Here is a 13855-nt window from a genome sequence, read left to right on the forward strand (position 1 = left end):
TGAGTATTGTAGATTCGATTTCAAATACACTTGAGTTTGTACAAGTAAATCCCTTGATAGTGATTTTTAATACTGTAGGTCTTGTGTCTCATGACTCAATATAATATTTTCTAATGTTCTTCTAAACGGCCACAACCTCCCTTTTGTGTGTTCACTGTATTCTCTCCTTGGGTAGTGTCAACCTAGAATCCTACCCTTGTCTCTAATTGGGTATTTGTCCTTCTCTTAAGACTTATCCCAAACATCTTGTTTTACAGGAAGCCCTATTGTCTTTTGCCCCATCTTGGTAATGCACTGTTAGTGTCACAGAATTACTCTGTACAGATTTCTATGATACTTAGTATATGGCATTGCAAGTGACAATTGTGATGTTTGCCTACTCTAGCATGTGAGTTCCTTGATAGCATGTGCTTTGTTCATTTTTTAAACCATTGCATTAAGCTTTGTTTTCTAGCTACTACTACTCCATAAGTACTTAATAAATGAGTAAACAGATGTACAATAAAAGCTGCATTCAGGAGTACTTACATTTGACAGGATCTGAGGATAATCTGATAGAATTCTAAACTGTGAATTTGATTGCTGCCAGAATAGGTTCACAGATTCTTTTCTAGACTTCACATGTGTTCAGTAACCTGCATCTAGGAGATCTGATAGAAGAGACTTTCATGATTAACATTTAGCAGATGGAGAAGTCAGTTATTCTATACAGGAATTACAGAAAGCATGGACACTTTAAGCATCATGCTCTTTAAATGGTGATGCAGTACTATAAGAAAGAGGTCCTGTCGTGAACAGAGGATGCTGGGATACAGCTGTGTCTCAGATTTCAAACTTGAATCTCCAATCACTTAGGGTGGAGTCACAGTCAAGTCTTATAAGCCTATAGATAATAATCATGGAAGACAGCCATGATGGTGGTGTCATGTCAGAGACCTATGTTGCTATCATTTGTGTGGCTACTTTTTGCTTTTATACCTGGATGATCATTTATTGAAGAAAGAGGAAAGTCTGTCAACATAGTAGAGTTTTTAATGGCTACCAGGCATCATCGTTGTCAGTCATCATCACCACTCCTTCTCAAACCAGGAATATTTCTAAGGCTGAGTCTTCTATATTTACTTCATTGGTATTAACCAGACTTGAGCATCAGAAATCTTCCTCTGTCACATAGATCACTTGCCTTTCATTGAGAAAAATTAGTTAATTGCAACTACTATTAGAAAAAAAATGCTACAATGAATCATCTTTCTTTGTCTTCAGTATAAAACCTGAGTATGAAAATACAATGGACTCATGTGGACAAGACAGATAAATACAGAATCTATAACACTAATCAATGTTGCTAATCTCTGAGTCTCATTTTCCTTTTAAAACTGGTGGCTTATCAGAGAGGCCAGAGAAACAAGAGCTCTATGGGATTTCTTGAGCTGATTAAATTTACTAAGATTTTTAAATTTTCTTATTAATTAATTACTCCCCCCTCATTACCATCCTCTCCTCTGCCTTTCACTTCAGAAAAGGGCGGGCTTCCTATGTATATTGAGCCAGCCGTGGCATATCAAGTAAAGCTAGGCACCTCCTCTCCTCTTGAGGTTGACCAGTAGGCAAGAAGGGTTCCAAAAGCAGTTAACATCCCTGCTACTGTTAGAAGTCACACAAGAAGACCAAGCTACACAACTGTAACGTATGTGCAGAGTGCCCAGGACAGTCCCATGCAGGCTCCCTGTTGTCAGTTCAGTCTCTGTGAGCCGCTATGAACTCAAGTTAGTTGATTCTGTGAGTTGTCTTGTGGTGTTCTTGGTCCCTCTGGCTCCCATAATTCTTCCCCCCCCCCTTGTCCACAGGATTCCCTTAATCTCTGCCTTATGTTTGGTCTGCCTAATGGTTTCTCTCCATCTGACCAAACAGTATTTTCATCACTATGTTTTGAAAGTTTTGTTGGAGACATTTCCCAAATTGAAAAATGTGTATAATTTTAAGCAAGAAGTTTGGAAAAGTTTCTCGTCTGTGTATTTGTGTTGAACTTCACCTAATGATTTCCTTAAATTTCACAGTGGTACTGGGACATTTGGCTAGAACGTCTCTAAGAACATAGATAAATAGCACTGCTGACACAGAGGCCCCTATCAGGTAGAAATTTCAAACAGCCTTGCAAAGATTTTCTACTGGGCTACTGAGAATGTCCCCTGGGGCAGGTAAGGAGGGCAAAGGTAGCCCTGACTACAGGCTTTGATGCTGAGAGAGCTGATCTGTGTCAACTACTGTGATTTTCCCCTCCCTAAAAGCCTCTCTGGCCAGGACAAAAGCAGAATGCCTGCCTTTCTGTGCATTCTTGTTTTGGGATGGGACTTTATCTCAGACATCTTATTTGTCTTCAATCCATATATGTGATGGCATTTATGACTGTGACATATATCAGTTAATGATTTTTAGGCTGCTGATTCTTTTAAGAGATCCCCTTGCTCCTGGGCTAAGGACTCCATCTGAAAAAATAAAGTGTCTTCTTATATAAATTATCTCTCTGTTCTCTGTTAAGCTGGAGTTCTAAATTCTGTCTTATATTGTCATAGGAATGATTCATATCATCCATATATTGGAATAAATTAAAATGTGAACCTAAATCATTTTACTGCCAATATCTGTATACTATTTAAATGACTTTAGAACGTTGGCTATTTGCCCACTAGTGGTGTGAATGTTATGGAATTAACTAACCACTTTCTGTTTGGATTTATGTATGCACCACTACATGAGATGGAACCCGTACAAGGCATCATTACTGGGGTCAAGAACATGTGGCTAGATAAGTTGCACACCTTAGGAAAGAACTTACTTCTGTTCTTCGGTTAAATGGACATAGCATCCAAACATTTATTAATGACATTTTTATACCCATAGACCAATACCTCTCTCAAACTTCACCTGAGAAGCTGCTTTTTACAGACAGTAATTAACATAAAGAACTGCAGGTGTCAACATGCAGAAAATAAGAGACTGAAGAGTGTCAGCTCTAAATGGGAAGTCTGTAACATACCCCTCCTTTCAAGATTCAGGGATCTCCTGGAAGAGGGGGTGAAAGGACTATAAGACCCACAGGCAGTAAAGGACAAGGAAACCGTGTTTTCTAGACATAACAGGGCATCGCACCTATGAACTCAGAGCAATATGACCACATGCACAAGTCCTGTGCAAGCTCAATTCAGACAAAATTTCAGCATGCAGGGCTAAATGAGAAGACATAAAGCTCACCCCTGGCTGAGAAACCATAGGAATTTGAGAGCTGCTGGGAGAGAAAGAATCAGATTTTTGTCTTTGTTTTTTAATGGTATGACCCTGGTAGATCAACCATGCTCTGGGGCAGGCCCCATGTCTAAGAGTATTTGGGCAACACAAATTCTATTCAGTTGTTTCTCTTTTCAATTATTTTTAAAAGAGACAACACAAAAGTTGGGAGGGTAGAGAGATGGGGGTGGATCTGGAGGAAGTTGGGGGAGGGTAATGAATATAATCAAAATATATTGTGTAAAATTCTCAAAGAATCAATAATTTTTATGTTTGGAACACTTGTTGGCTTATAAAAGGCTAACTGATGGTCGTTTAAAAAGCTGTGGCTTAAGGGGGTGAACTCTTGAGTGAAGTTCTTTTGTGTAGACTAGGTCCTGCCAACATCACTATAATCTTCACTTCAGTATCACCTAAATTTCTTGTAGTAGTGATATACACCAATATATAGAGACGCAAACATTTCCTTGTGCCAAAACCATGAATTTATGGGGAAAAAATGTGAAATTAAGAGCATCCTGTGTATTTTTAAAGAGTATCTCACTTTTATTGATCAATGAGTTGTAAGTTTCAAAATTCAAAACTTATTAAGCAATAACAATTTGATGCAAAAAAATGAGATTTTTGTCAGATCTCTATCAGTGTTCAGCTGATATTCTGGCCGTTTTATGCATTATTTGATATTTAAAGGCAAGACCCAATAAAAATAATGAGGAGGGGAGTGGGGCCAGGAGAGGGAGAGCCATGGAGAGAATTAATGTAGAGAATAGGGAAGAAAAAATGACTTTTTCTTTCACTTTCTTTCATTTGCATCATTTAGTCACCCTTTGTATGTTTTCTCTAAATATTCATAAATTTGCATATGAATGTTATTTTACACATTTCCTTTTTATTTTACATTTACTTTTCTCACTTCATATTTTTTAATGCTAGTGACTACTAAAGTAATGTTTTCCATGCAGAATGCTTGGTAATATATATTCCACTCTAGAACAGCAACGGTCAGTAAACATTGAAAGTAAATAACTGTATAATACTGAAATGCGTCCTCACTCAGCAAATAGCTATTTAATCCTATATCAAAATCTTAAGAATGGTGCTAATAAGAGCCAGATCTATGGATAGTCAAATAAGTCCAGGGTGCTAGAAAATATATTTACACAGTAGTAGGAGATGCCTTATGAAAACATCCATTGATTTTTTTTGTAGTCTCTTCCTACCTGCCTTATTGATTGGTGACCATAATCTCTAAAGCCGTTTTAAGCTCCTTACTCCCATGCTCCCACCCAAGATCCATTTATCAACAGTTGGCCTCTCCATTGCTCCCTTCAGAATGTGTTAGCAGACACTCTAGTTACTAAACTCGGATTGCCTGATCAAGGTTCTCTGAGCTGCAGCTGAATTTCTCTGCCACCTGACTTTGTTCAAGCTTATCACTCAGTGGAGCAAGATGTGGGTTCCCTCTGTTAAAGTCATATCTATCCATTGACGCCAGCACCAGTACACTTTAACTAAGCTTGTTCACTTCCATTCATCATATCCACTCTTTCAGACATGTGTGGATTTGTTTAACATTCTCCCCACACATCGCCTTCTGGAATGTAACAAACAGGCAAACAACCTTGAACACCTACATGCCCCCTACAGAGTTTGGAATTGCTTTCCTTTACACTTGGAATAGAAAGTACATAGCATACAAATACTTGAATGCACAAAAGCTATTTCACAAAAATCTTAATTTGCTTTTTCTGTATGCTAGACTTGCTTTGGCAGTAATGTGTACATGAAGTAGACAAGTTGGCCAAAGAAAATATCAGTCTGTTAAATTCTCCAGTGGACAAGCACAAGGAATCTATGGGAGTGGTACTAGTTCAAATGAGTCAATGAATGGATGAAAGATTTGATAAAGGCACAATTTGCCTACACTGCCTAGAGCTCCCATTCAGTCTTCTGAAGTGCTTGCTACAGGTACATCATTTAATGATCTTGTGCAACTTGCCCAAACACAACTCAGATGATTCAATTTGATTAATGACACTACCCATCTGCCTTTTCAGAATCATAATCCTAGGCTTTAACCATAACAGATACTAAAATCACCAACTACGCTAATAATGAATTTGAGAACTTGCATAATAATGTTTAAGTGTAAGAACAGTTTAATCTGTCAATATTAAAGACAGATGAAATGTTTTTAATGTGTGTTACCTTTGAGTGTGTGTGTGTGTGTGTGTGTGTGTGCATACATACATGTGAATGTGTGTGTATGTGTGTATAACTGACATTTATTGACTAACTTCTCTTGATTTTTGTACTACTGGTCATTTAAACAACCTGCTTTATTGAGTCCTCTCTATGGGGAGTCTCCTCAGTTAATTTTTTTTTTCTGGGCTTTGTCTTTTTAATTTGTATTTGTTTATTTTTGCTACCAATAAAATTCTTTACCTTGTTCTGACCTCTTTTCTTTTGTCCTCCAATCATAAAAATTAAGGCATCATTTAGATCCTATGCATCTCCAAAAATCACAGTGTAGCAAATGTTGTAGACTGGTCTACAGTGTAGTTTCTGTACATTTAAAAGGCAATCCAGCTGTTCAGCAACGCAGTTCTATAACATAAGAAAACATAGCATTCAGACCTTGGTTGTTTCCCAGTATTCCGCAGTAGAACATCAGTAGAAACTACTCTACTGTCATATAGTAAAAGCAAGATTTACAGTTGATTACAGGAATGTTCCTATAATTGGCCTTGGCCTTTTTCTTTTTTTAATTTTGCTGTCCCATGTTCGAGTGCCATGAATTCAAATGCATAAACCATCACCATTTCTTGTAAGATCCAACAAGTATTTATGGGATACCCATTGTGTACTATTTGTGATAGATACTAGAGTGCAGAAACAACAAGGAAATAAACATAATGCATTAGAAGAAGAAAAATAAAGGAAAGGCATTGAGCATGACCAAAAGCAGAACGATATTTTTGTGAAGCTGCTAGGATAAAGTGTTTCTGGGGAGCTGGATTTGAGCAGAGACCCAACTGGAGCCAAAACTCAAGGTACCTGTGCCTTGCAGATACCTGGGAGAGCAGTCCAGGAGATGAAAGTAAGTGCCAAGTGTTTGCATGCTCCAGGAACAGTGTGGCCACAACACAGTTGCCAAGAGTAGTGGCAAAGAAAGACAGAGAGGACATGAGTGGTAGAAGATCTGACAGCCTGGGCAGTGATCTTCTATTCTGAGTGAGATGAACAGGCATTGGGAGGATTTAAGGGAAGGAGTGACCTGAGACGTTCTGTGTATTTTTAAAGATTGACTACCGAGCTGGGCAGTGGTGGTACGTCTTTAATTCCAGAAGCAGAGACAGGCGGATCTCTGAGTTCAAAGCCAACCTTGTCTACAGAGTGAGTTCCAGGGCTATCCCAGTGACAGCAAACACAAATTAGTTCCTGGTTTCTGTGGGTCAGGAGTAGTGAAGAATGTCTACTTAGTTGGGGGTCTCTGGTCAAAGTCTCACAAGAGTAACAACAAGGTGTCCATTTGAAGCTTGTCTTTTTCTTCTAAGGATGTTCAACGTGTTAAAAGAATTAACTTTGGGGTCACAAGATTGTGGTGCCTGATTTTGCTAGTGTATTTGCTCTGTTTGAGAGTTTGGGGGCATCCTTAGTCCCCAACCTTGACTCTTAGTTCCTGTACACGTGACTGCTTGCAGTCTGGTCACCCAACTCTTCAAAGTCAGTCAGAGAATCTCTAACATTTAAAATCTCTAATTGCTGAGGAAGTTCCCATTCCAAAATCAAGCAGTGACTTACTATTGCCTTTGCCATATAATAAGAACTGGTCAAGAGATTAACTGGCCACCATTAAGCACAAAGTTAATATGAGAGAGGTATAAAATAGTGAGAATTTTGAGGGTCATTTCATAATTGCAATTGCCACATAAGGAGAACAGAGTTGTGGAAGAGACAAAAGATGTAGCTGTAGATGCAGAGATAGCACTAGAGATCTGTATGCAAGTGGATAGTTCATGTAGATGAATTTCCTGGGGATTGTATTCAAATACAAATATGATTTCAAGAAGCTACAGAGAGCTGGTTCTCCCGAAACCTCTGTCAGGGGGCTTCTTGTGGAACATTAGGTATAGGAAACCTGAGGCTTGAACTAGTGTGATGATAGTAGAGATGACACATAGTCTACTTAGATGTATATTTTGAAGGCAGATCCCACATGACTTACTGAGGTGGAATCTGAGACCTATCAATACTTTTAAGTTTAGAGAATGTCAGAGTGTGAAGAATTTGTTTTACAGCAGAAACCAAGAGTTCCATTTTGGAGGTTGAGTATGGTGACAAACACCTTTAACATCCAGCACTCAAGAGACAGAGTCAAGTGGATATCTACAAATTCGAGGCCAGACTGGTCTACATGGTTCCAGTACAGCCAGAGTGATGTATGTATGCATGTATGTGTGTATGTATGCATATATAGAGAAAGAGAGAGGCCTTATCTCAACATAAAAGTTCTATCCTAGATATACTAAAATCCCCATCAGAGGGATGATGAAATGCAATGGACCAGTTCTGACAACATGCAGTGTTGTCAGAAATTTCATGTTTTGTGAACTGTGGCTATGTGACTCTACCAAAGTAGTTTATTGTACTATTATTTTTAAATGTAAGCCATGAAGAGGACCTTATTGAATCATGCTGAAGCTCTCTTTGATTCTTGCACACTGACGTTAGTAAAATAAGCAGCATTTTCTTGTCTCCATGCCAAAGTTTCTAAGTAAAATCAACATATCATTACTGAAATCAATAAAACTATTCCTAGAAGCCAAAACGTGCATCACTGTATGTATTCAAAACATGTTTTGCTCAACTACTCTCTAGGAATATGGCCAGCATTAGGAGTTATGTTTTGGACACCTATTGTTTTTGGTGGAATCCTCACTGTGAGATATTGTCTGCCTTCTCAGGGACTTCAAAGGTGGCATCATGGTGTGACTAATGATCCTTTCTTTCCAGGGATGTTTTTCAAATTAGCTTTGTCATACTGTTAAGAGGTATTCTTTCAACCCCACTTATATGGAAATTAGCTTGCATCATATCTCACATCACAAGGAGAGTATGGTGTAGGCTGGGGCTGCACCAAAAGTCTTTGCTTGGGATTTCCCAAGATTCTAGTGATATAAACGAGGCTTCACCCATACTCATTTTCAGAAAGAAAAGCTTTCAAAATTATAGCCATCTAAACTATGCTGCCATTTTCCCTTCCTTGCAATAACTGTGGAAAAATATAAGCCTTGGAATTACAATATCATAAGCATTTGAATGAAACTTTAGGGTTTGATTTTTTTTTAAGTCCATTGTTAGCACCACTTTGAATGTGGGAGATGATGGATGATGGTGGGAGTGAAATAAAGGCATTTTGGGCACTTTTGGTTTAGAGGGCTGTTAATTTTGCGGAAGAGATGAAAATTCTCTCATTGGACACCAAAATATTGATAGGGTGTTTTGGTTTAATGTGGTGGAATAATAAGACCTGATTGTATGGCCAAGGACAGCTTGGCAATTATGTTTTCAGAAATAAGACTTGAAGAGATGAAAATAAAACCAAGTCTTTTGATGGCAGGAGTGCCAGAGGGTCTGAAGTGGGCTACCCTGTGTGAGTTGCTAAAGATGTCAGAACCACTCCTAGTGCCTGACCTTTCCATTTGGAGGCTGGTCGCGACTGCCTACTTACATAGCACCTTGGCTTTCTGAAGACTTGGAAAAAGCAACAGCCAAAACAAACTACTGATGAACCCTGGATGTGACAAGTGTATGAGTGGGCCAATAGTTTAGATGATTGGTATTTTAGGAAATTCCAAGTGAACACATCTTTTGGAGAAACATCAGTCTATGCCATAGTGTCTTGTGACTTGGGAGATGATGAGGTATTTAAAATCCAGCCTCTAATCAAGACACAATTATTTTGTATGATTTATTTTTAAAGGTATGACATTTTTCTGTCAATCTAATTTATTTTATGTAATATATTATTTGATAAAGCCAAATTTTAGTTTTTACATGGTAATATAAGAAACTAATCCCCTTGTTCTTTCTTTTCCTTAGGAGCACTAAATCAAAAAAATTGGGGAAAGAAATATCCAACATGTAATAGTCCAAAGCAGTCTCCTATTAATATTGATGAAGATCTTACACAAGTCAACGTGAATCTTAAGAAATTGAAATTTCAGGGATGGGAAAAAGCATCCTTGGAAAACACGTTTATTCATAACACTGGGAAAACAGGTAATGCCCTTGCCTTTTTCCTTTGACTGGCTTTTCAGACAAAGACTATTTGAATAGTATGCTAGGGACTGAAAAGGGTCTGGTAGTAGAATAAGCAAATAGAACAGAGAAAATTGGACATTTCATCAAAATGAAAAAATTTTGAAAATCTGTACAAAAAAAATGTGGCCAACAGTATCATCATGTTATGTTTTCCATCTGTGTAATGAGAGTGGTCTTGTAACTTGGTGTGAAAAGATAATGAAATTAGAACTAGAGAAATTTTGTAACTCAGTGCTTACTCAGACATGGTTAGAATTTCTGAATCTTGGCATTAGAGTTTGATCTTGGATGTTCAGCTGCATGCTGTAATCAATATTTGAATGTGATGAGATAATCCATTATAATTCAATTTAACAAAACAAACTAATAGCCATTTATTTGAGAAATTTAAAATTATAATCCATCCTTAAGGAGGTACTTAGCAAGTACCTTTTGAAAGTGTATCTGTTTTCTTTAAATATGTAAAATGTAATTCCTTAAAATTCAAGAAAATTCAGATTAAACCATATATAGATATATTAATTATCAAAATGTGGCATGATTCCCTTTTGGCTATTTTGTTTTGACATGAAACAGTTTGTCAGGGAATTGTATAAATACAAGTGTATATCTTTGCAAAAATTAGAAAAAGTATTCAAAATTAAAATAGCTGATCTCAGTGTGGTCTTATAATGCATGAATTTCTTTTGTATTTCATATTTAGATAATATAATAAGTAGATGTAATAATTTAATTTCACATTCTGTGAGAGTAAGGATCTTTCTCTTTCAGTGCCTAACATGTGATAGGCCATTAATATTATTTGAATAAATAGCTAAGAGAATATTGTTATGTTACACAATAATTCAAATAATGAAAGTATTTTCAAATATTTATACCTTAATACAGTTTTGTGAATGTTAAAAGCTGTACTTTTAATAAAGCTCTGCTTTATTCTTTTAGGGTGTAATGGTTAAGTACTTGTTCCTTACAGTTCCTCTGAATTTATCAGTGGCCATTCAAATGACAGTGTAAATCGTGGAGGAGGCCACTTACTTTGCGTGTGACTCAGTTGCCTTCTTTGTAACAGCAATTACAGTGGTCTTTGCTCCCTAAGGTTATGTGAGGATCAAGTAGCTATGTGGTATAAAGCAATTCATGTCACACCAGGTACTTTATAAATGGATAGCTGTTGACTGCCATTGTTTTCATTATTGCTGTTGTGCTTGACATTCTTCTTATCATAATCAATGGACGCTTGTATCACTAGCTGGCTAGCCAGTGTGTGTGATTCAGTAAAAATTCTTAATTTGGCTTTCAGAAACTTAGATATAATATTTGGGTTTTTTTTTTTTTTTTGCTTTAGTTTTTGTTTTGTTTTACTTTGTTTTGTTTTGCTTTAGTGGAAATAAATCTCACTAATGACTACCATCTCAGTGGAGGACTTTCGGAAAAGGTATTCAAGGCAAGCAAAATAACTTTTCACTGGGGAAAATGCAATGTGTCATCTGAAGGCTCAGAACACAGTTTGGAAGGGCAGAAATTCCCACTTGAGGTAAGGTAGCAGCCGCATACATCTTTGAGATTTTCTCTAGCCTAGAATTTGACTTACTGTTCAGTTCAGAATTTATAACATCTAGTTGGATCAATAAATACGTGCTTCCCTTCCAAGACTGTAAAGTCAATGAGCATCTTTAGCTTTCTACTTCCAGATCACTCCTCACTAGCTTATCAATAAAGTAGATGAATTGAATGAATAAAACAATAAAATGGGTAATCTCATCAAAGTACAGCAGAAGGATTGCACTTAAGTCCTTTAATTAAAATGGGGAAAATCTTATGTTAAAATTAGAAAAGAGTTGTTAAGTGTGATAAGTGATGTTTATTAAATGTTTTCATATCTCTAGAGTGCTAAGCTTTCTGGGAAGTAGTTTGTTTTGTATTTAAAACTTTGTTTATTTTCAGTATTTTATGATTCAGATTATAGCAACAATAATTATAAATATACAGCCATTTATGTGTGAAGATTTGTTTATAATATTAAATATTTATTCATGATATTAAATTTATAAATTTATTTATAAAATGTATTTATGATATTGAAATAAAGAACATGATTAAATACACTATGATGGAATATTAAACCTTATAAAAGTCATGTTTTGAATGACATACTTAGCCAGAAAATTTTATGTTGACGCTGGGGAGGTGACTCGGCAGGTGACTCCAATGCTCCAGTAGCAATATGGGAGGGGGAGGAGGAGAGAGCAGACTCACCAGAAGTGCTTGAGTCAGCTACCTTGGAATAAGTCATGGCAAGCAATAGAAACCCAGCTGGCAAGACTCATTATCCAAGGATGTCCACTCACCTCCCTCCCCATGGCACACCATGGCATGCCATCACACACAAACACACACACACACACACACACACACACACACACACACACACAGAGTATGCACACCCTTACCACCACAAAATGTTTTATATTATTAATGCATTAAAAAATAAGGATATAAAATGGCCTAATCAGCATTATATTTCTAACTTTAAAAAACATGAAAATTAATTATACAGAGCCTCGGTCAAATGGACCAGACTCTACATTATGAAATAGACCCACTATTACCAGTTATATGGAGTTAATTAAAGGAGGGAATATATTTATTACTCTTTAAAACTCTTTCAGAGAAACCTTGAAAAGGTGAACAGCAGCTTTCTTGTGCTGATAGTATTATAATTGCCTCTTATATTTGTTCCTTTAAAAATCTCCCATTACCTACAATGAAACTGTATTACTTTTATAACTCAAACTAGTTATTAGTAATAAAAACAAAACTAGGGTGGATTCTATCAAAGAACCAAAAAGCATTTAAAAATATGGATAATTACATTTATGGATTATAACCAGGACGGCTTACATATTAGCTATTCCAGGAATAAAATAATATTTATTAAATGTTGTCAAAGAAATTAAAAAGCCAACTATTTAAGTACATAGCATCTCACTTCTAAGACTTAAGCTTTCCTGCAGTTACATACTTTTTAAATATTTTTAAAAAGCTATCCATAACAAAAGTCATGAACATCAAATACAAAAGAATGTAGCACTAAATTTAAAATAAATATTTCATTCAAAAGACTCTTTTAGAAGGGTTGTTCTTTGGCTTGCTTGCTTCTTCTTTTCTGTGTTGCATTTAAAAAATATTTTCCAGGTTGAAGACATAGCTCAGGGATTAAGAATTGTGTACTGCTCTTGCTAAGGATTTGAGTTCCCAGCTCCCACAAGGTGACTCACAATGGCCTGGAACTCCAGCTCCAGGAATCCAGCTACCCGTTATAGTCTCTGACAGCTGCTACACTCACCTGCATATACTTCCACATAGACATATACATATAAGTACATCATTAAAAATAAAAATAAGTCAAGTCTGAAGAGCATTTGTTGTGCCTGCAGAGGACTGAGGCTCAGTTCACTCATACATATGGTGGCTCAGATCCATCTGTAACTCCAGTTCCAGGGGATCTGATGCCCGCTTCCTTGATACCAGGCAGACATGCAGACAAAACGCTCATACATATAAAATAAAAATAAATGAATGTTTAAATTAAGTAAATAAATCTTTAGAAGTATTTTCCATGTGGTTTTGCAAACAGGACCTCAAAGGAACATCCTAGAACTTTTCTTTCATTTGTTGTCCATTCATTTGTACTTCCTCCCTCCCTCCTTCTCTCCCTCCTTCTCTTCCTCCCTCCTTCTCTCCCTTCTTTTCTTTGTCTCCCATATCCCACAACCAAGTCTTTTGAATTCTTTCTACAAATCATATGGGTTTTAGGAAACAAATTCAAACCACCATTATTTCTTCCTTACTTATTAAATGCCAATGTATTAGTCTTTGTTTAATCTTAGCCTCCTCCTCCAGTCCATCCCCATTCCTATCCCTAGCCCATCCTTATGACTGTTCACTAAAGGGCATTGATGACTTCCCTTGAAATCTTGGTGTGACCATTGCCTGCCTCTCCAGCCCCTTCCCTTACAATTATTCACCAGTGTCACAGAAAATGGCTCTCAGTTTCCCATGCTTATATTTTCTTGGTGTACACCTTTCTGGGTGTACTTCGTTACAACAAGGAGAACACCCACCCCCATCCCTTCTGATTTCAAATAGCTTGCTCAAAGCTATCCGTCCTTCACATTTCAGCTGAGATACCCTGTCTGAAAAGGCATTGGTGTGGCACATCGTAGCCACTGCCATTCTGCTG

At 36.9% G+C, this 13855-nt stretch overlaps 1 protein-coding gene across 6 annotated transcripts in view; it reads left to right on the forward strand.

The window, feature by feature from the left end:
- Positions 1-13855, forward strand: part of Ptprz1 (protein tyrosine phosphatase receptor type Z1) — a 161478-nt gene that overhangs the window by 70910 nt on the left and 76713 nt on the right. For all 6 annotated transcript variants that reach the window (XM_051175741.1, XM_051175742.1, XM_051175743.1 and 3 more), the window contains exons 3-4: positions 9391-9570; positions 10995-11146. In XM_051175741.1, the coding sequence (XP_051031698.1) occupies positions 9391-9570; positions 10995-11146 (332 nt within the window). The remainder of the gene's footprint in view (positions 1-9390; positions 9571-10994; positions 11147-13855) is intronic.

This window comes from Phodopus roborovskii, unplaced genomic scaffold (assembly GCF_943737965.1).
Source record: "Phodopus roborovskii unplaced genomic scaffold, PHOROB, whole genome shotgun sequence".
Classification (NCBI taxonomy): domain Eukaryota; kingdom Metazoa; phylum Chordata; class Mammalia; order Rodentia; family Cricetidae; genus Phodopus; species Phodopus roborovskii.